This window comes from Daucus carota, chromosome 1 (assembly GCF_001625215.2).
Source record: "Daucus carota subsp. sativus chromosome 1, DH1 v3.0, whole genome shotgun sequence".
Classification (NCBI taxonomy): domain Eukaryota; kingdom Viridiplantae; phylum Streptophyta; class Magnoliopsida; order Apiales; family Apiaceae; genus Daucus; species Daucus carota.
The window spans coordinates 51864504-51885738 of record NC_030381.2 but is presented as its reverse complement, the minus strand read 5'-3'; the positions used below and the strand labels follow the sequence as shown (position 1 = coordinate 51885738).

At 33.5% G+C, this 21235-nt stretch overlaps 3 protein-coding genes across 5 annotated transcripts; 2 read left to right on the top strand and 1 right to left on the bottom strand.

The window, feature by feature from the left end:
• Window positions 1–1725: 1725 nt before the first annotated feature.
• Window positions 1726–12625, top strand: LOC108193765 (protein PHLOEM PROTEIN 2-LIKE A1-like). Of its 3 annotated transcripts, XM_064086024.1 has the most exons (4): window positions 1797–1922; window positions 11196–11221; window positions 11433–11527; window positions 12105–12625. In XM_064086024.1, exons 1-4 carry the CDS (start codon window positions 1877–1879, stop codon window positions 12481–12483), a joined length of 546 nt encoding a protein of 181 aa, XP_063942094.1. In that variant the 5' UTR covers window positions 1797–1876; the 3' UTR covers window positions 12484–12625. The 3 variants fall into 3 exon arrangements, with proteins under 3 accessions (XP_017216091.1, XP_063942094.1, XP_017216068.2); XM_017360602.2 differs by lacking the exons at window positions 11196–11221; window positions 11433–11527; window positions 12105–12625 and adding exons at window positions 2126–2220; window positions 2368–2972 and having other exon boundaries at window positions 1726–1948; XM_017360579.2 differs by lacking the exon at window positions 1797–1922 and having other exon boundaries at window positions 11062–11221.
• A 2330-nt stretch (window positions 12626–14955) lies between these two features.
• Window positions 14956–16262, top strand: LOC108193756 (protein PHLOEM PROTEIN 2-LIKE A1-like). Its single transcript, XM_017360572.2, has 3 exons — window positions 14956–15117; window positions 15314–15408; window positions 15754–16262. Exons 1-3 carry the CDS (start codon window positions 15040–15042, stop codon window positions 16127–16129), a joined length of 549 nt encoding a protein of 182 aa, XP_017216061.1. The 5' UTR covers window positions 14956–15039; the 3' UTR covers window positions 16130–16262.
• A 282-nt stretch (window positions 16263–16544) lies between these two features.
• Window positions 16545–19904, bottom strand: LOC108193740 (uncharacterized). Its single transcript, XM_017360560.2, has 5 exons — window positions 19196–19904; window positions 18836–19024; window positions 18455–18574; window positions 17542–18017; window positions 16545–17424 (listed from the first exon to the last, which is right to left on the bottom strand). The coding sequence occupies exons 1-5, from the start codon at window positions 19788–19790 to the stop codon at window positions 16798–16800; spliced, it is 2007 nt and encodes a 668-aa protein (XP_017216049.1). The 5' UTR covers window positions 19791–19904; the 3' UTR covers window positions 16545–16797.
• Window positions 19905–21235: the final 1331 nt, after the last annotated feature.

Sequence of the window (21235 nt, the reverse complement as noted above, 5' to 3'; positions counted from 1 at the left end):
GGCGACTAATTTGATTTTTTAAACCTGATTAATCCTTATAAAATTTTCTTAATCAAAGTATATATAAAATTTATTAAAATTAACTATTATATTACTATAAATATGAACAACTGTAGAATTTATGATATAGTAAATATATATTTGTTGATAAATAACTAATATAATAATAACAAAATATTTATTATTATTTAATATTAAAATATATCTAGTTTTCACTCCAATTAATCCTTCCGATTAATCGCAGATTGCTGATAATCCTAAATCGGTAGGTTAAATGAGTAGGTCCGATTTTCGTAACTCTACTCGTAACTTGTTCATTTTCCATTAAATTTATTTACAATTTTCCATTTCATTCTTTTTTTTCATTTTATTTCATTCAAGTGTACACAATCTTTGTTTCGTTGACACTTTAAGCACAGTGTTTTAATCACCTTTTGTTTAGTTACTCCCTTGTACGAGATGTTGTAAAGTTTTTAGAGCAATTTCTGAGCTTTTTGGCTACACCCTTGCTCTGGTGGTGTTCGTTTGTATATGTTTTATACTGTTTCGAGTAGGTCCATCGGATAATCTTAATATGATACTTGGAAGCTGTTTGGAAAGTTTAAAACAGTGATTTATGACTTAAAGGTGTAAGATATTGTGTTCCGATGGAAGTTGATATAACTACAAGAAAAACGGGCATTTCCGACCGCCGACCGAAAATAAAGAGAGTTGGTCGGTTTTCACCTCGTAACCGACCACCGACCGACCGATTGTGTTGGTCCTTTAAAACCTGGTTGTAAATAACAGATCGGTCGGAAATGATATTTATAACCGACCGACGACCGACCGCTATCTTTAGTCGGTAATGTTTTAAAATCTTCTTAGAACTTGGCATACATGTGAATAGACCTAAAAGTGACTGGAGGTTGCCATAAATAAATTCAGGGTTCATTCAGGGGGCTTGTTTTAAAACCAACCAATAAAGTTGGTCGGAAATGATAAGGTCTGAACGAAATTCAGGGTTCAATTGGGGAGCCCCTATTATAAAACCGACCAACTGAGTTGGTTGGAAATGAGTCAGTCGGAAGGTATTTCAGGGTTCATTTGGGGATTCTCTGTTTTAAAACCAACAAACTAAAAATTCATTTTCGACCGTGAAATCATTACCGACCGATTTCATACACTAGCGGTCGGAAATGTGGTTCATTTCTTAAATTATGTGTTTAGTCAGAAATAACTTAATTTGGTCGGTTTTCTTGGCAAAAAGGTTACCAATAATGGTCGGAAATAGCCTGTGCTAGTCAATTTTCTGGATTTAGAATATTTTTTCACAAACATATATTATGAAATTTAACAGCCTTGAAAGTAATTATAAGTTTATTTATACAGGCAGATCTTGTGACGAATTTTCTAGTTCAGTTTCAAGAATATTCTGGTTCAACGATTCATCAGAGGCTCAGTTTTTTGTGGTTTGGTTCATGTGTGCCAATATTAAATTTTAGAGTTAATCGAGTTGAGCAATGTCCGAGATCTGACAGAAGTACTCCTGTCACTGTACGTATTTCTTTTTTCATAGTCGGATGCTTCCACAATTTCATCGTTATATGAGTATTTCAATCAAAACCGAAAGTTACCAGATTCCAGTGAGGCTTCTACCGCACAAATGGCATAAATAATTGATGAATCTCTTATCCAAGCTCCACTTATTTAATAAAAAGAAAGAATAACAGGACAGAGCATCCTACTACCGTAGATAAGGTTAAGTATAACTATCAATAAGTGCACAAATAGGACCGTACTCAACGCTGTAAATAGAGCTCAAGGAAGCTGTGAGGATTGGCATCGACAGCACAAGAATTACACAAGTACTGCTTATTCTCAACTAGCAAGGAAGATGGCTCAATTGCAGCGTGATGACATCGTGTCGTTGTGGACTCAAGGTGTCCAGGCTGTGAAAGACAAGAGTGTAAGTTGTTTTGGCTGTTAATATTCGGTACCTTTTTATGGAAGCTACTGAAATTATAGTTCTGCAATAGTATTATTGTCATGCGTGTGACTTGTTCTTATAGTCTAATTAGCCATATAAATTTTGTATGATATAATTTAATTCTGAAATATCTCCGTTGTTAATTAAATGTTTTAGTCCTGCGCTGCGGTTATCACCGCAAAGGAACTCTCAATAGTCTGGGGTTCAGACAGCCGCTACTGGAAATGGGTTTCTAAGACCTACCCAATCAGGTATGTATATATAGCACATGTTGGAACGCGTAGGTGTTTTTATACTACAGAATTTAATGACTGGACATTGACTTTCATTTTTCGAGACCAAAGATTTGAGATAAATTTTTACGTAATATTTGGTTTTTGGGACTTTTGTACACACAGCTGCGAGGCTCTGGAGGTTGCTAAACTAATTACAGTATGCTGGCTCCAAATTGACGGAGAGTACGATACCAGCAACCTGAAAAAGGGAGTGAAATACGGAGTGTATTTTGTTGTGGAGCTTAGCGACAATCTTTGCATGAACGGTCCAGTGACCCTTAAGCTTACTCGTCCCAACCGCACTACTGAAGAGCACAAGGAAGATTTGGAGACCAAGCCAAAGAATACATTGGTGGGACTTAAGGTTGGTGAATTCATCAACTCAGCATGCGGCTGTGAGAATACTGTCAAGTTCTCGATGAATGGATGTGATGGAACCACCTGGAAGACTGGCCTTACTGTCATTGGTGCTGTCATTGCCCCAGTCTGGTAAACATGCATCTGATAAACTAAATAATTTCCAATTGCCAACATCACCTATCTGGTTTGGCTGATGTGGAATGTGTGAAATAATCGCCAATATGTTGGTGTTTAAATATATACTCCCTCCGTCCCAATGAATTATATACATTGGGATCGGACACGGAGACCAAGAAAAAGTGTAAGAAATGAGTAGAGTTATATGGAAAGTTGGTAAAGTGGTGGGACCCATATATTTTTTAATAATAGATTTGAGATAGTGGAGTAAAGTAGTGGGTGTAATAGTGTTTTTATTATTATATAATGGAGATAGTGGGAGAATGTAGTGGGTGTAATAATGTTTTATATTATAAAAAGTTGCTATTTTGGGAATGTATAGAAATGATGGGACATCCCAAAAAGGAAACTGTATAGAATTGATTGGGACGGAGAGAGTAAGTGATACGCCATAAACAAGTACCTGGGACTTTGAGAACGGATTTTATTAAAGATGATGAACATCCAATGCATTAGACCCTAGAATCTCGAACTTGTCATGACCCAAATTGTAAAAATAAAAAATCACCAAACAAAAATGGAAATGAATATTAAATAAATATGTCTAGAAAAAATCATCAATAAAATTACAACAGTACAGTGACAGTGAGAGAATCTGGAACATATAGAAGTACTAGATGAATGAAAGGGTTATCAGAAAGTATCACAAAAATACGATTTTGAAGCAAAGACGTCGTTATATTGGGGTGTTTGGCTATAACTTTTAAGTCCGGCTCGGGATATAAATTAGAAGCACTTATTCGTACAGTTTACGTAAAAAGTAAAAAGTCAAGAATCGAAGCTGACTTCTACTTATTTTTCAAACACTCATAACTCTTAATTTACTTCTAACTTCTACTTCACTTCTCTACTTTAAACAAAAAACATTTAATTTTAAAGTCACCCAAACAGTCCCTTTATATTTTCTAAAAATTTCACTATAAACGTTTTCCACACTCCACTGCTTCTACTCCAGGAGTTCTTCCAACTTGATTAGACCTCATCCCACTTCTTTTCCTATCAATAAAAACATTTAGCGCCTCCTTCAAATACAGTGCTTTTACAGGCCCGTAATTTTTACTCGGCCAAACAACACATGTTATAGGCATTCTATCGAACAGTTTCTTGCCAAAAACAATTTCTTCACACTTTACCAATATTACCACATGACTATTCAAATGAATTAATCAACATTCACTTTATATTCCCTAACAACATGAAAATAAAATGGATCCATCCTGCTAGAAAAATATGCACTGGTGAAAATTATACAAAAATTAAAATTTTGAAATTTATTAGAAATATAATGATTTTAATATACATATTTAAACTATTAATCTTTATATATATAATTTTCTGTGATGAACATTTGATCATATTTTAAATTATTTTTTTTCTAAAAATAATTCTCGCATACAGTTATGATATGAATTTAATTCAGAATTATGTGTTTTATTTTAACAAATCATTATGTTGTTTTATGATTTCTAAAGAGTTGAAATATATATTCAGAACCAACGTATATTATAAGGTGGTTTGTAGGTATTCAGTCTGTAGTATAATTTAAATTTTTTTAATTCATAGTTATTTTAGACGTGTGTGTAATATTAATTAATTAGAGTTCCTTTAGAATTTGACAAATTAATATATAATTGTAAGAGAGGGTTTAAGCTAAATAAATCTAATTCAAAAGTAATTTGTTCTCTTCTTTTTTTTAGCAATGTTGTGATTTTCTGTCCTTGCATTGTATGGCTATAAATCTATAACATGGACAATTGTTTAGTGCCTTTTTTTTCTCCACGGAGTCATCGCATTATTACCCCAACTTTTTTGGTCTTTATTGCAATATTTCGAAAGACAAGTGTTGAATTAAATTTTATATTAATATAAATTTGGTTTATAATATAATATGGACTCTTTATTCATTTTTATTATGACACGTCATAAGAATTCTATAAAGTTTTTTCATAAATTAAGTTGTTTGAGTTTTAAAAAATTAAAATAAATAGATTTGTTGGCAATGTGATTCTGTTGTTGAGATAATTGTTGCATTATAAAATACCGATCAATATGAAAATATTTGCATAGTAATATTATATAATTATTATATCATGATAATTAAATTCGAGTCATTTCATTAATTAAATTGTTTGAGTTTTAAAAATTAAGACTAATATTTTTATAGGTAATGCAACCTGTTGTAGTATAATTATTACATTATAAACTTCTAATCAACATGGAAGTTTTTTTTATAGTATAATATTTATTATTATTAAATCAAAAATATTATAAAATTGTGATCAATATGAAAGACTTTTCATAGTAATATAATAATTATTAATATTAAATAATATATATATATATATATATATATATGTCAATAACTAAATTAGATTTGTTTCGTTAATTGAACTATTTAAGTTTAAAAAATTAAGATAAATAGTTTTGTAGATAATTATGTAATTATGTCGGTGTCCTAATCGTTACATACCAAAATTTTGGTCAATATATAAAGTCTACTCATACTTTTTTTTTTTTTAAACTAGTCTACTGATACTATTATAATAATAATAGTATAATAATAGTTATTTTGTTATTCATAAAAAAATTATGTTAACCAAATTTTGGTTTATTAATATTAATATAGACTCCCTATTTTATTGAATTGTGAAACATGATAGAAATTTTATAAAGTTATTTCATAAATAAAATTGTTTAACGTTTAAATTATAAAGGACTGATTTTGTTAACAATGTAATCTGTTAGTGGGATAATCATTATATTAAAAAATCCTCATCAATATGAAAATATTTTCATAAAGGTATAATAATAATTATCATCAAATAAAAAAATACTGTGATAACCAAATAAGGGTGTTGTTTCATAATTTAAATTGTTTGCGTTTTAAAATTTAAAGTGGATATTTTTGTTGACAATGTAATTATGTTGGTGGGATAATCATTATATCAATATAGAAGTCCTTTCATATTAGTATAATAATAATTATTTTTAAATAAAAAAATTATGTAAAAATAACCAAATCTTGATATTCCATACATAGTCCACTGAAAAATTTCACTTGTTAATAAACCATATAGAAATAACGGTGAAAAGGGACTGTTTGCAGGACAAATTCTTACGAGAAAACATGTACTGTACATCTAATTCTACTACAAGTACCCAAAAACCGTTGAAATTTAATTTCCTCTAATGAGTGTCTGCAAAAGTATTTTCAATGACGTTAGAATTATATCGCCTTTTTTAAAATTTATCTTGCACGGAATTCTTTTCGACCCGATCAAGGGAGGGTGTTAAATTTCATACAGCAGTTATGTTAACTACACAACTCTATATACCTAGTAATCGAGAAGAGTGATAGACTTGTAGAATCGGTGTTCTCTAATTGTAGTTGCATGAATAGTTCTGCGGCTGCGCTACTATACATCCTTCTTTTTTGACGGATTTCAAGTACTAAATCCGTGAATTTCTCAAAAAAAAAGTACCAAATCCGTGAAAAATGACACATGCAATTCCGTTTGTAACAGATTTCATTCTTCCATTGTAGTCTTGTCTAAAGTTGTAGGCTCATTGTAGCCGTTATTTGAAATTAGTGGATGTACCCAGACCCCATTTCACCCCATGATCAATTAAACTTCTCCTTGGCTACTAATTCAATATAATTTATTCACAAACATATATTATGAAATTTAATTAGCAGCCTTGAAACTTGAAAGTAATTATAAGTTTATTTATACAGGAAGATCTTGTGGCGAATTTTCTAGTTCAGTTTCCAGAAAATTCTGGTTCAACAATTACTGAGAAGCTCAATGTTTCGTGGTTGTTCATCTGTGCCAATATCAAATTTCAGAGTTGATCGAGTTGAGTAATGTCCAAGCTCCACTTATTTAATAACAAGAAAGAATAATGAGACAGAGCATCCTCCTACCACATGCAGATAAGGATAAGTGTACCTATCAATAAGTGGACAAATAGGACCGTCCGAAACCCTATAAATACAGCTCAAGGAAGTGAGTATTGGCATCGACAGCACAAGAATTGCACAAGAACTTCTTATTCCCAACTAGCAAGAAGATGGCTCAAGTGTAGCGTGATGACATCTTATCATTGTGGACTCAAGGTGTCCAGGCTGTGAAAGACAAGAGCGTAAGGTGCGCTGCGGTTATGACTGGAAATGGGTTTCTAAGAAATACCCAATCAGGTCTGTATATATAGCACATGTTGGAATTTAATGACTGGACATTGAATTCCATTTATCGAGACCAAAGATTTGAGATAAATCAATATACTTATATAAAGGAGAAGCGAGGGGCGTGTAGGTGGCGTCTCTCACATCGCTCCGTTCTATTTTTCTAATTTTCTGGAATTTTTGGATGAAAAATATCAAAAACTAGAACTACCTTTTTTAGTTTTGGGTATATTAGAAGCAAGTTTCAGAATCTGATTTTGTTTCAGATTATTTATGGAATATAGTAGCTTGAAAGTTTTAATCTGATTTTGTTTCAGATTAGTAGTTTCGGGTATATTGGAAGCAAGTTTCAGAATCTAATTTTGTTTCAGATTATTTATGGAATACAGTAGCTTGAAAGTTTTAATCTGATTTTGTTTCATATTATTTAATTATGGAAAAGAGTAGCACACAGGTCTCTCTGCACCTATAAATCCCCTATAGATTGTAGGGTTTTAGATCATCTAAACACAACATTCTTTCTCTCAATACCACAACCTTACCTCTCTTTGGTGATAATTCTCTTGCTCGATTTCTAACTCGGTAGTGCCGTTCTTCAGCAACGATAAGTGAAGGCTGTTTATACAGTATTAAAAAAATAAAGGTTGTTGTAAGCAAAGGTAGTTATAGACCGCTATGTTGGAGTCGACAAATCAAAACACGGGAAAAGAATATAGTCTTGACATGATATTGATGGATGATATCAATAAATTAACTGTTAGTGATGTATGTTTGTTGGTTATTATTTTATAACGTTTGTTTTTGTTCTTCGAATATGTTGTTAATTTTTATATGATTTATTTTGTATACATTGAAAAAAAATTATTCATGCATTATCTGTTTGCTCTATTCAAGCAACTTTTAAGTAAGACTGTTTATACAGTATTAAAATTTAAAGTTTGTTACAAGCAAGGGTAGTTATACACCGCTATCTCACAGATTTAAGTTAGACGTGTTTGTGCACAATCAATCCAAAAAAATTGGAGTAAAGTGACAATGTAAGAACATGATTACTTTTAAAAAAACACAAATAAAATTAATATTCGCCGTGTTTTAAATTGTTAATTACGTGTATAAATTTATTTTCATTTTTTCATCATGAATTATAGTCCAATTTTGCAATTTTATCTATTAGTATTGGTATTACATCAAGATTTTTATAATATAAAATTTATTTTATCCTACAAATATTAATTTTGAAACATTAATATACTTTTTATAGACAAACACAAAATTATTTTATTTTACAAATATTAATATTGAGCCATTAATATAATTTTTATAGGCCGCCGCAACGCGGCTTCTCAACTAGTTTTACATAATATTTGGTTTTTGGGACTTTTGTACACACAGCTCCCAGGCTCTGGAGGTTGCTGAACTAATAGCTGAATATATTATAGAAAGTGACTCCCAGATATGTTAGAAATCCTTCAAATAAGGCAGCAGATAATTAGATGGCTAAAATTCTTATAAGCTTAGTAGCTTCATTGTTATTTCGTCTCCTCCATTATGCTTGTCGGAGACACTATTGTCTAACATTTGATGATTTAATAAGGATTAACTTTTAATAAAAAAAAAAAAAAGTACTATTCCACGTCCCAAAGTATTTGAATTTAAATTTTATCGGTCACCACCTTAACTCATTAAAAATAAAATAGCATCCGAATTATTTCTAGCAATCAAGAATATAAATCTTGGACCTAAATGTACCACTCCTTTTTCATCAGTCTCCTTATGGGCAACTATATATTCACTGCAACAAATAAACCCATTTATGACGGATTTTTAACACTGAATCCGTCGTAAATGGTCCAATTACGACGGATTTTTTCCGTCTTTTTGCTCGAGTCAAAAGTTCAAAAATTGGTCACAAATTCAAATTTTCGTCGTAAATTTCATATAAGTGGGTCCCATCTGCCAATAGAATAATACGCAACTTACAATGAAAATTCTGTCATAAAAAGCTATCTTACGATGAATTGTGCGTCGTAAAGTTTGCCATTATAATAGTGAAATTATGGAGGCCATCTAGTGAAACTTGTGACGCCTTATGTAACTTGCAAAGTATACCGAAATTTGTGAATGGTTTTAAACTTACTAATCGATAAAAAACGGCGGAATTTTTCTGTCATAACTTCGGAATTATGACAGATTTCAGGCTTAATTTCCGTCGTAAACAGGACAGTTTTTTGTAGTGTTGGCTACTACTTCATTATATATTCACAAACATATATCGGTTTTTCTAGTGTGTGCCTAGGGGCACACACTAAGCACTAAAATTCTTAAGTTTGAGTGATTTTGATTGGCTCTTATTTCTTTATAATGGTGGACCCCTTGCAAATTCACCAACCACACCAATTAAAATTCACCAAACTTATAAAATTTCGTGCTTAGCATGTACCCATGGGCACAGACAAACCCAACATATATTACGAAAGAATAATGCTAGGTCCACCGAAACTGATACAGAATTGTGTACAGAGTCAGAATGACGTGGATTCCAATATCATTCTCTTTTCATTTATTATCTTTATTCACTCTTCATCCCTCGGCTTTGATTTTTTCTTTCCACCCTCTGCTTTATTTTTTTTCTATTGCCTTGGAGTCTTTATATGCTGCTATTTTTATTATACACACCCTCTGCTTTAATCGTTTTTTACCATTTTATTCTTTATACAAATATATTTATATTATACATTGATATATTTGTTTTACTTGTATTATCTAATTCATTTTTTATTATTATCTTTATAATTTTATAATTTGATATATTTGTCCTTCTATTAGATAATAATTTATTTATTGTACTTCTGTAGAGGACTTGTTTATTTTCTATTCTAAAAATAAAATATATATTTGATTGTTTTGGAATATAAAATAAAAAAGTTTCGTATAAATATATCAGCTAATTAAGAGAAAGAAACTTCTACAAAATAAATATAAATATATATTTTAAATTAAAAGTTGTCAAAATTTTATTTGAACAAAAAATGTTTAAAAATCACAACTACATGTATAACAAAAGTGCTCGCTGAATATAAAATTCTAAATAACGTTTAAAGTTTTAAAATTTAGAATATTCATTATCTTAATTTAAAAGTAGTAAATGCCATTTAAGATATTATAATCGCACAAAAATATTTCATGTATAACGAATATGTTAAATATGTTGGTAATATGAATGATAAAATAGATATTTAAGAGTTTTGGAATATAAAATAGATCAATCCACTACAAAATACAGTAAATAAATTATGGAAGAAAATGTCAAATTTCAAGATAATAATACATATATGATAAATATATTGAATAATAGAAGTAAAGAAAGATATCAAAATGTAAAAAAAATATATTTGTTTATATAATAAAATTATCAAAAATCGATTAAACATATAAACTGCCTATATAACAAAATACTATAAAGACTCAAAAGTAGAAGACAGAACTAAAAGAAGCGGAGATGTATTGAAAAAAGAAAAGAAAACAACGACAGAGTATGAATGATAAATGAAGTGAGAAAGTCGGTGGAATCCACGTCATTCTGTACACAAATCTGTATCCGTTTCTGTGTACGTAGCATTACTCATTACCAAATGTAACAGCCTTGAAAGTAATTATAAGTTTATTTATACAGGAAGATCTTGTGACGAATATTCTACTTCAGTTTCCAGATTCTGGTTCAACAATTACTGAGAAGCTCAATGTTTCGTGGTTTGGTTCATCTGTGCCAATATTAAATTTCAGAGTTAATCGAGCTGAGTAATGTCCTAGGCTCCTAGATCTGACAGAAGTACTCCTGTCACTGTATTTCTTTTCTCATAGTCGGATGCTTCCACGATTTCGTCGTTATATGAGTATTTCAATCAAAACCGAAAGTTACCAGATTCCAGTGAGGCTTGTACCGCACAAATGGCATAAATAATTGATGAATCTCTTATCCAAGCTCCACTTATTTTATAAAAAGAAAGAATAACGGGACAGAGCATCCGACTACCGTAGATAAGTTTAAGTGTAACTATCAATAAGTGCACAAATAGGACCGTACGCAACGCTATAAATAGAGCTCAAGGAAGTGAGGATTGGCATCGACAGCACAAGAATTACATAAGAACTTCTTATTCTCAACTAGCAAGGAGGATGGCTCAAGTGCAGCGTGTGCGTGATGACATCGTGTCATTGTGGACTCAAGGTGTCCAGGCTGCGAAAGACAAGAGTGTAAGTTATTTTGGTTGTTAATTTTCACTATTTTTTTATTTAGGTAATTATGAAATTATAATTCTGCAATAGTATTAGTGTCATGCACCATGCCCACACCAGTATGCCTGCGTGTGACTTGTTCTTAATTATAGTCTAATTAGTCATATAAATTTTGTACGATATATTTTGATTCGGAAATATCTCCGTTAATGTTGATTAATTGGTCCAGTCCTTCGCTGCGGTTATCAGTGCAAAGGAACTCTCAATAGTTTGGGGTTCAGACAGCCGCTACTGGAAATGGGTTTCTAAGACATACCCAATCAGGTATGTATAGCACATGTTGGAAAGCTTTTGGTGTTTTTGTACTACAAATTTAATGACGAGACAGAAGTTGCTTCTGGCTTCTGCTTTTCTTGAGCTGTTTGTGTAAATAAGTAAAAGCACTTTTAAGAAACTGAAGATACTGGGGCCGTTTGGCTAAGCTTAAAAGAAGTGCTTCTTTGTTTAAAATAAAGAAGTGAATTAGAAGTGAGAAGTAAATAAGTGAATAAAGTGTTTGGAAAAAAAGTAGAAGCTGTGAGAGAGAAGCTAGCATTCTCAGCTTCTTAAAAGTGCTTCTACTTCTTTACACAAACGGGTCAAGAAGCAGAAGTCAGAAGCAGAAGCCCCTGCTTCTGCTAAACAAACAGGCACACTAGATTTTCTCTCACAACTTCTACTTCTTTTCCAAACTCTTTATTAACTTATTTACTTCTCACTTCTACTCCCCTTTTTTAATTTAAGTAAAAAGTCCCTTCTTTTCAGCTAACCCAAACAGCCCATTGACTTCCATTTTTCGAGACCAAAGATTTGAGATAAATTTTTACATAATATTTGGTTTTTCGGACTTTTGTACACACAGCTGCCAGCCTATGGACGTTGCTGAACTGATCACAGTATGCTGGCTACAAATTGACGGAAAGTACAATGCCAACAACCTCACCAAGGGAGTGAAATACGCAGTGTATCTTGCTGTGGAGCTTAGCGACAATCTTTGCATGAATGGACCAGTGACCCTTAAGCTTACTCGTCCCAACGGCACTACTGAAGAGCACAAGGAAGATTTGAAGACAAAGCCAACGAATACTTTGGTGGGACTTAAGGTTGGTGAATTCTGCAACACAGGCGCCTGTGGCTGTGAGAATACTGATGTCAAGTTCTCGATGAATGGATGTGATGGAACCACCTGGAAGACGGGCCTTACTGTCGTTGGTGCTGTCATTGCCCCAGTTAACTGCTAAACATGAATCTCATTATAATCATCATGTACTAAATAATTTCCAGTTAATTGCCAGCATCACCTGTCTGGTACGTGTGGCTGATATGGAATGTGTGAAATAATCGCCAATATGTTGGTGTTATAATATATAAAAAGTTAAAGTACGGAGTGTTCAAGCTATTATAACGTTTAGCTCGTAATTGCTTCAAGGTCTCTACTGTCACTTTAGCACTTTCAACTTAAAGATCTGACTAAAAGATAAGTTAAACATAATGAGGAACTGTATATTGTTGTCTGCTGATGTTTGTTTAATTAAGCACACTAAAGTTGCGTTTACTTGGAATGAAAAACTACAAAAGAGAAAGGAGAATGTATGAGACAATAGTGAGTGAGGTTGAGAATCTGAATTTTGCATGACGGGGATTGTTGGGGAAGATAGAGAAGAAATGGAATCGAGCATTCCTTTGAAAATATGTGGGTTAGATTTTTTAACTCAAATGGTGTAGAATGGTGTGTAGAATGATAGAAGGAATGAAAATAATAAACATTTACTCCAACCTCCCCAAAATATAATACAAATATCATTTCATTCTCCCAGCATTTCATTCCATCCAAGTGAACAAAGTCTAAGAGTACACTAAATTTAGGCTCATCCGTGTTTAGTCACTATTGCCTCGTATCCATTGTTCTAAAAATCCCTTGATTTAACGATCAATCCCCCAAGGTAGGCGACCGATATGATTTTTAAAATCTGATTAATCCTTATAAATTTTTCTTAATCAAATTATATATAAAATTTATTAAAATTAACTATTATATTACTTTAAATATGAACAACTGTAGAATTTATGATATACTAAATATATATTTGTTAATAAATAACTAATACAATAATAACAAAATATTAAATGTTATTTAATATTAAAATATATCTGGTTTTCACTCCAATTAATCCTTCCGATTAATCACGGATTGCTCATAATCCTAAATGGGTAGGTTAACTGATTAGGTCCAATTTTCGTAACACTGCTCGTAACTTGTTCATTTTCCATTAAATTTACAAACAATTTTTCATTTCATTTTATTTCATTCAAGTGAACACGAACTTAGTTTTGTTGACACTTTAAGCAGAGTGCTTTAATCACCTTTTGTTTAGTTACTCCCTCGTACAAAGATGTTAAAAAGTTTTTAACGCAATTTCTGAGCTTTTTGGCTACACCCTTGCTCTGGTGGTGTTCGTTTGTATATGGTTTATACTGTTTCGAGTACAAGGGCCATCAGATAAGCTTAATATGACACTTGGAAGCTGTTTGGAAAGTTTAAAACAGTGATTTATGACTTAAAGGTGTAAGATATTGTGTTCCGATAGAAATTGCTATCACTACAAGAAAAGCGGGCATTTCCGACCGCCGACCGGAAATAAAGAGAGTTGGTCGGTTTTCACCTCGTAACCGACCACCGACCGACCGATTGTGTTGGTCCTTTGAAACCTGGTTGTAAATAAAAGATCGGAAATGATATTTATAACCGATCGACAACCGACCGCTATCTTTAGTCGGTAATGTTTTAAAATTTTCTTAGAACCTGGCATACACTTGAATAGACCTAAAACCAACTAGAGGCGGCCAGAAATAAATTTTAGGGTTCATTCGGGGCCCTGTTTTAAAACCAACCAATAACGTTGGTCGGAAATGATTTGGTCAGAACGAAATTCAAGGTTCAATTGGGGAGCCCCTATTATAAAAGTGACCAATATTTTAGTTGGTCGGAAATGAGTCAGTCAGAAGGTATTGCAGGATCATTTGGGGATTCTCTGTTTAAAAACCGACAAACTAAATTCATTTCCGACCGTCAAGTCATTACCGACCGATTTCATACACTAGCGGTCGGAAATGTGAGGTTCATTTCTTAAATTATGTGTTTACTTAGAAATAACTTAATTTGGTCGGTATCTGGGCAAAAAGGTTACCAGGTTAGAAACAGCCTATGGTAGTCGGTTGTCTGGATTTCAAATATTTTTTCACAAACATATATTATGAAATTTAACAGCCTTAAAAGTAATTATAAGTTTATTTATACAGGCAGATCTTGTGACGAATTTTCTAGTTCAGTTTCCTAAATATTCTGGTTTAATGATTCATGAGAAGCTCAGTTTTTTGTGGTTTGGTTCATGTGTGCCAATATTAAATTTCAGAGTTAATCGAGTTGAGTAATGTCCTGCTCTGACAGAAGTAGTCCTGTCACTGTAATTCTTTTCTCGTAGTCGGATGCTTCCACGCTTTCGTCGTTATATGAGTATTTCAATCAAAACCGAAATTCACCAGATTCCAGTGAGGCTTGTACCGCACAATTGGCATAAATAATTGATGAATCTCTTATCCAAGCTCCACTTATTTTATAAAAAGAAAGAATAACGGGACAGAGCATCCTACTACCGTAGATAAGGTTAAGTGTAACTATCAATCAGTGGACAAATAGGACCGTCGGAAATGCTATAAATAGAGCTCAAGGAAGTGAGGATTGGCATCGACAGCACAAGAATTACATAAGAACTTCTTATTCTCAACTAGCAAGGAGGATGGCTCAAGTGCAGCGTGTGCGTGATGACATCGTGTCATTGTGGACTCAAGGTGTCCAGGCTGCGAAAGACAAGAGTGTAAGTTATTTTGGTTTTTAATTTTCACTTCTTTTTTTATTTAGGTAATTAATGAAATTATAATTCTGCAATAGTATTATTGTTATGCACCATGCACACACCTGCCTGCGTGTGACTTGTTCTTAATTATAGTCTAATTAGTCATATAATTTTGTACGATATATATATCTCCGTTAATGTTGATTAATTGGTCCAGTCCTTCGCTGCGGTGATCAGTGCAAAGGAACTCTCAATAGTTTGGGGTTCAGACAGCCGCTACTGGAAATGGGTTTCTAAGACATACCCAATCAGGTATGTATAGCACATGTTGGAAAGCTTTTGGTGTTTTTGTACTACAAATTTAATGACCGGACAGAAGTTGGTGTTGGCTTATGCTTTTCTTGAGCTGTTTGTGTAAATAAGTAGAAGCACTTTTAAGAAGCTGAGGATACTAGATTTTCTCTCACAGCTTCTACCTCTTTTCCAAACTCTTTATTAACTTATTTACTTCTCACTTCTACTCCACTTCTTTAATTTAAGTAAAAAGTCACTTCTTTTCAGCTAACCCAAACATCCCATTGACTTCCATTTTTCGAGACCAAAGATTTGAGATAATTTTTACATAATATTTGGTTTTTCGGACTTTTGTACACACAGCTGCCAGCCTATGGAGGTTGCTGAACTGATCACAGTATGCTGGCTACAAATTGACGGAAAGTACAATGCCAACAACCTCACCAAGGGAGTGAAATACGCAGTGTATCTTGCTGTGGAGCTTAGCGACAATCTTTGCATGAATGGTCCAGTGACCCTTAAGCTTACTCGTCCCAACGGCACTACTGAAGAGCACAAGGAAGATTTGAAGACCAAGCCAACGAATGCATTGGTGGGACTTAAGGTTGGTGAATTCTGCAACACAGGCGCCTGCGGCTGTGAGAATACTGTCAAGTTCTCGATGAATGGATGTGATGGAACCACCTGGAAGACTGGCCTTACTGTCGTTGGTGCTGTCATTGCCCCAGTTAACTGCTAAACATGAATCTGATTATCATCATGTACTAAATAATTTCCAATTGCCAACATCAACTATCTGGTGTGGCTGATATGGAATGTGTGAAATAATCGCCAATATGTTGGTGCTTTTAATATATAAAAAGTTAAAGTAAGGAGTGTTCCAACTTAAAAATGACTTAGAGCCCCGGCTTTAATCACCGTCAAACAGCCTCTAAAATTGTATATGAAGGACTCTGAGTTCATGAAGGAAAAATAAAGAAGCACCGAACGCTATCTACAAATTGACCAGCAGGACCTGAAATCTTCGGCTAGCCATTCAAAATTTAAGTGGTGCATGATAAACTAATAGGAGCCTAAGAGGGATTTTAAGAACCCTCTTAAAATTTATAAATTTATCAATGTATATTTAATACATTAGAGCCAGACTTTCGAACTTCACATATGCAAAATTATTAAAAAAATATCATCAATCCAAAACAAATACAAAGTTGATGAAATACTAATATTCATGCTCTGAAAAAATTATTCAAGAAAAATACAAGTAAAATGTGGAATGAAAGGGATATCAGAAAGAACAAGAAAAACACAGGGTCTGATGTTGAGTACAATGTGTCTCTTACCAATACCTGGCACTGGTTTTTAATATTATTCAGACATGTTATCTGACCCTAGTTAGCTGCCTAGCTATTACCCTTCTTGAGTCCTGTAAGTGCGTGAATGCCGTAAAACCTCCACTAAGTAACTCAAGACGTCGTATATAGAGTCCACATAAACAAGACCCATGACGACGCAACCAATAATGAGGCAAGTGAGGTAATACGGTGAAAGGTAATCCTCAAGAATTAAGGCCTGAAGAAATGTGGTGATTGTAGAGCAGGAGGAGAGGAAGAGAAAAGAAATGGCAATCGAGTACTTTAGGGGCAATGAGAAGTACAAATCATCCATACTAAATCTGGACAGCTGAATAGACAGAAGAGTTGCCAGTGCGAGTAAAGAAGCAAAGAAGGTAAGCCCAACATAACCTAGAAACAGACTTAAATCATTTTTATGACTATGTTTCGGATCACTTGGTTTGTTGTAGAAGATAGGATTCCCTTTAGTTTGATCAAAACCTCCAGGAATAGTAAAAACTGCTGCAAAACTCACAGTGGCAATCAATGCTGCCACAACCATTAGGCCTTGGTTCATTTCTTTAACTGCACTCTCAGCTGCTTCTCGTTTGCTTTTGTAATCTTTTAAAAGTAGATCTTCTGCTGTATTTCCTTCTTTATTTCGCATATGCAGCAAATGTGGAGAACAATCATGCCTTATACGCTGTCATAGACATACATAAAAACTATTATATTGACCAAATAACAAATAAGATAAAAACAAATGAGGAAATGCATTTATAATTGTTATGCAAATACATTATACTAGTAGTGAACATACCTGAAACCAAAAGATATCCCAGGCCATCAGGTTTGCTACTCCAAGAGAAAACTTGGTAATAATCTTGGATTTTGTTGCATGATGCAATATTGTGTTTCCTTGATCATCAACATCTAACAACATTCTGTCCTTGTTAATGGCAGATTTTTTCAGCATCTCATAAATGTCACCATTTCTATGTTCGGCTGCAATGTGAAATACATTCTTTTGATCCTCATCAAAAGAGTTTGCAGCATCAGGAAAATAATAAAGGATTCTATCGACTAGCTCTGGTATGCCCATCTGTATGGCTTGTATAAGCGGGTTTAGTACTTCTCCTTTCTTTTTTCCTCGTGATGGTGACTCATCGTCATACTTATGTTTTGGATCTGTGTAGTTACTCCAATCTGTCTCCTTCTCTAGCAATTGTTGCGCAAGTGCTACTGCAAGCTTGTTCTTCTGATTTGCATCATCTATTGGTTGAATCCAAGGCAATCCTGGGAAAGATATTCAGACATCACTAATTTGATAAGTTGTTGAAATATAACTTCTTTATATAAAAGATGGATTTTTGGCATTTCCGACCCTTCAAATCGCCACCCCTGGCTTCTTCTCAGAGGTAAACTTGCTAATGATAAAGATTAATAAGAGTGGCAACTTAGAGAATCCAAATTTATTGCTACTCAACATCACATTTACAGAGTTTTTCTAGAGGACTGAACAACTGTCCCGTATAGTCCAAATAATAGTTCTGTTAAAAAATTTAAAATACCAACTTTAGGTAGGCGCGAGCTTGATTAGAGATGTCAGATGTGCAGACGACTGCAGAAATTCAATCACACATGATGCCATCTGTGTAGTAGTTGATTATACATTCGTACACGCATGAATATTTAGATTTGGATGAATTTCACTTGAGAGAGATGGATTATACCTAAAATATAGTCGAAGAAGGAAAATCTTTCTATATCTTCGATATGGGTAGTGGTTTTTGTATCTGCAGCAGAATCACCATCGCTTTTCATCATCTTGATAGCATACTTGGATGGTAAACCTGCTTCATACATAACATTAAAACTAAATTAGATATTGCAGACATTATCCCACCATAGTCATAATTCAATCTGCACTTTCAATTAACAAGTTACAACAAGATGAATGCTAAATGAAATATAATCCGAAATTAGCCCGCTTACGCAAGCAAACAGAAGGTACTGTAGAATTCAAGTACAAATACATTTCATTTGCAGGAAACAGAAGGCTTAATATTATATGTCTTAATATACATTTGCGAACAGAGGATTAGTACTCTTACACTTGTAGAATAAAACCCTCAAAACCTGGAGAGGAATGAAGGATGTCTTGCCCATATTCGAAAATACATAGAAAGAATTGCTTTCAAAGGAAGATGGTGAGATGGCCAGCAGATTTAAAGCAGTCTCCCCTCTATTGTTACGTTTGCCAGCAAGTTTAGGGAGTTTACTCAATATCTTTGTAGCTGTACCTGCATTTTGTAGGACAGGGGTCAAAACTCAAAACCAGAAGCTCTGGTTGGAAGTATTACAATTAATCTGTCTTAGAAAGACAGAAAGTTGGCTTTGGACTAGAGATTTTATTTAGGCATCTGGATGTTTTGCTTAAATAAAATAAGCAGCAGAAGAAAAAGAAAACTTACGATAATATTCACCACTGATAGCAGCATGAAGAACAGTACAGCCATCGTTTCTTGTGTTGTTGCAATCATCGTTGTTATATTGCAGAATTGTTCGAAAAAATGCCATTTGCCCAAATGCAGCTGCAAGGAAAAGTGCGGTTTCACCCATCTCATTGCGGACAAAAACTAAACTATTGTTCTTTGCCAATGATGCCATTTCACACTTTTCACAATTGCACATCTCAACTGCACAGCGGAGATTTGAAATCAACTCTTTTTCCTTTTCTAGCAACAATGCAGCAGCTTTCACATTGCCACACCTTGCGGCTTCATGTAGCGCAGTGTCGCCTCTTATGTTTTTCTTCTTGAGGTTTTCATATCTCTTAACTTCACCCATTAGATTTTTCAAACGCTCTTCATTTCCACGGATGACTAATAAATGAAGAAGTGTGTTGCCCCGGCCATCTATGGGAGCTGCAGGTGCTGCATTCCAGCAGTCGCGAAGATCCTTTTCTGACTCTGGTCTATCCTTCGTTAAACTTGAGTAAACCTTGCTTAGTCTCCGTGTAAGTAAGGCCTTGTTTGATTGTCTGGTACCTTCTTCCATCTCTTGCATGGTGCTACAAGCTTCTAATATATATCTTATTCAATTATTAGAGACACAGTACTTGAACGATATGCATGTGAAAGATCTCCTGTTCCCAAAAATGACAAATAAACTTACATATAGACTGCAAGAAAAGGAATAAAGGTAAGGAGAATGTTAGAAGCCAAGTATAATTTTCTTTCGAAGGATTATTACAATTTAGGGGGAAAAATTGATTTTAGCAGAGCACCTTATTGCCTGATTTTATTAGGATTACCTATCAATTTATCTGTCAAACTCTAGCTGTAAGCATGGGGGTAGAAATCAGGAATCGGAACTAATCGGTTGACCTACCGATTCAGGATTTATCAGAGATTTATCGGAAATTTTTTGGATAAATCGGATATTTTTAATCAATATAATTACTAACAAATTAACAGTTTAAGAGGAGAAAACAGAAATGCATGTGTTTCACATGAAACATGTTACATACATTTAGTATCATTAGTTAAAGTCATGCCAGCACCAAAAAACAGAACTCCAAGCAAAGAACTTACAAACAGAAGAAAGTAGGAGCAGCATTACTAATAGGGTATCCTACGGTTGGGAAAAATCTGTGATCCAAGTAAAGAACTAACAAACAACAGAAACTTGTGTATGAAATCATGTGATCAGTATCGAAAGAACAAGTATATATCATCGTGATCTGACGAAGCTAAAGTAGACAAGAAGTGAATAAATTTCGAAAAGATGTTGAACTGCTTTGGGCAACTTTAAGGTGAAGAATGCTGTCTGCACAAGCAACATTTAGATGCCATTTGTACTAAAGGTAACTTAAGCTGCTAGCCTGTTAACTCTGCCTGGTTTACTACAGAGATTAACATACTTGAAGATTTGGCCAAAATGGTAAAACCCCTTTAGTTGTGTGTAATGCAAAATCATATATTTAAAGAAGTAATCTGATTGGAATCAGTTACGCGGTTTCGGTGAATCTATTTTCACTTCCTAAAAAGCTCGTGGTTATTGCATTTTCCTCAATTGGCTTCTCTTCAAAATTATAGAACTCATGATAAAAATAGCACTCATGATAAAACCACAAAAAAAAAAAAAAAAAATTCAAAGATAAACCTATTAATCGCAATGCAAGTAAAAAACATAAAGATAAGTTTTCAAAATATAATTATCACAGAAAGATATATTCTTGTCTAGTTCTCCTCAATTTCATATATCATAGTCAAAACTGACTTGCCTTTCTCCCTATGTATTCATATACCATATACTTTAAACTCGCACTTGCTTACATACACGTGAAATTTATATATATAAAATAAGTCTGATACACAGATACAGCATGCAACAATTGCAGCACCTGAGAGCCAATGCAGTTAACTTCAGTCAACCAAAACACAGACATCATGATCTACCTATACTTACTCATGTCATTCTCATATAACGATTTCCGGAAATTACACGCC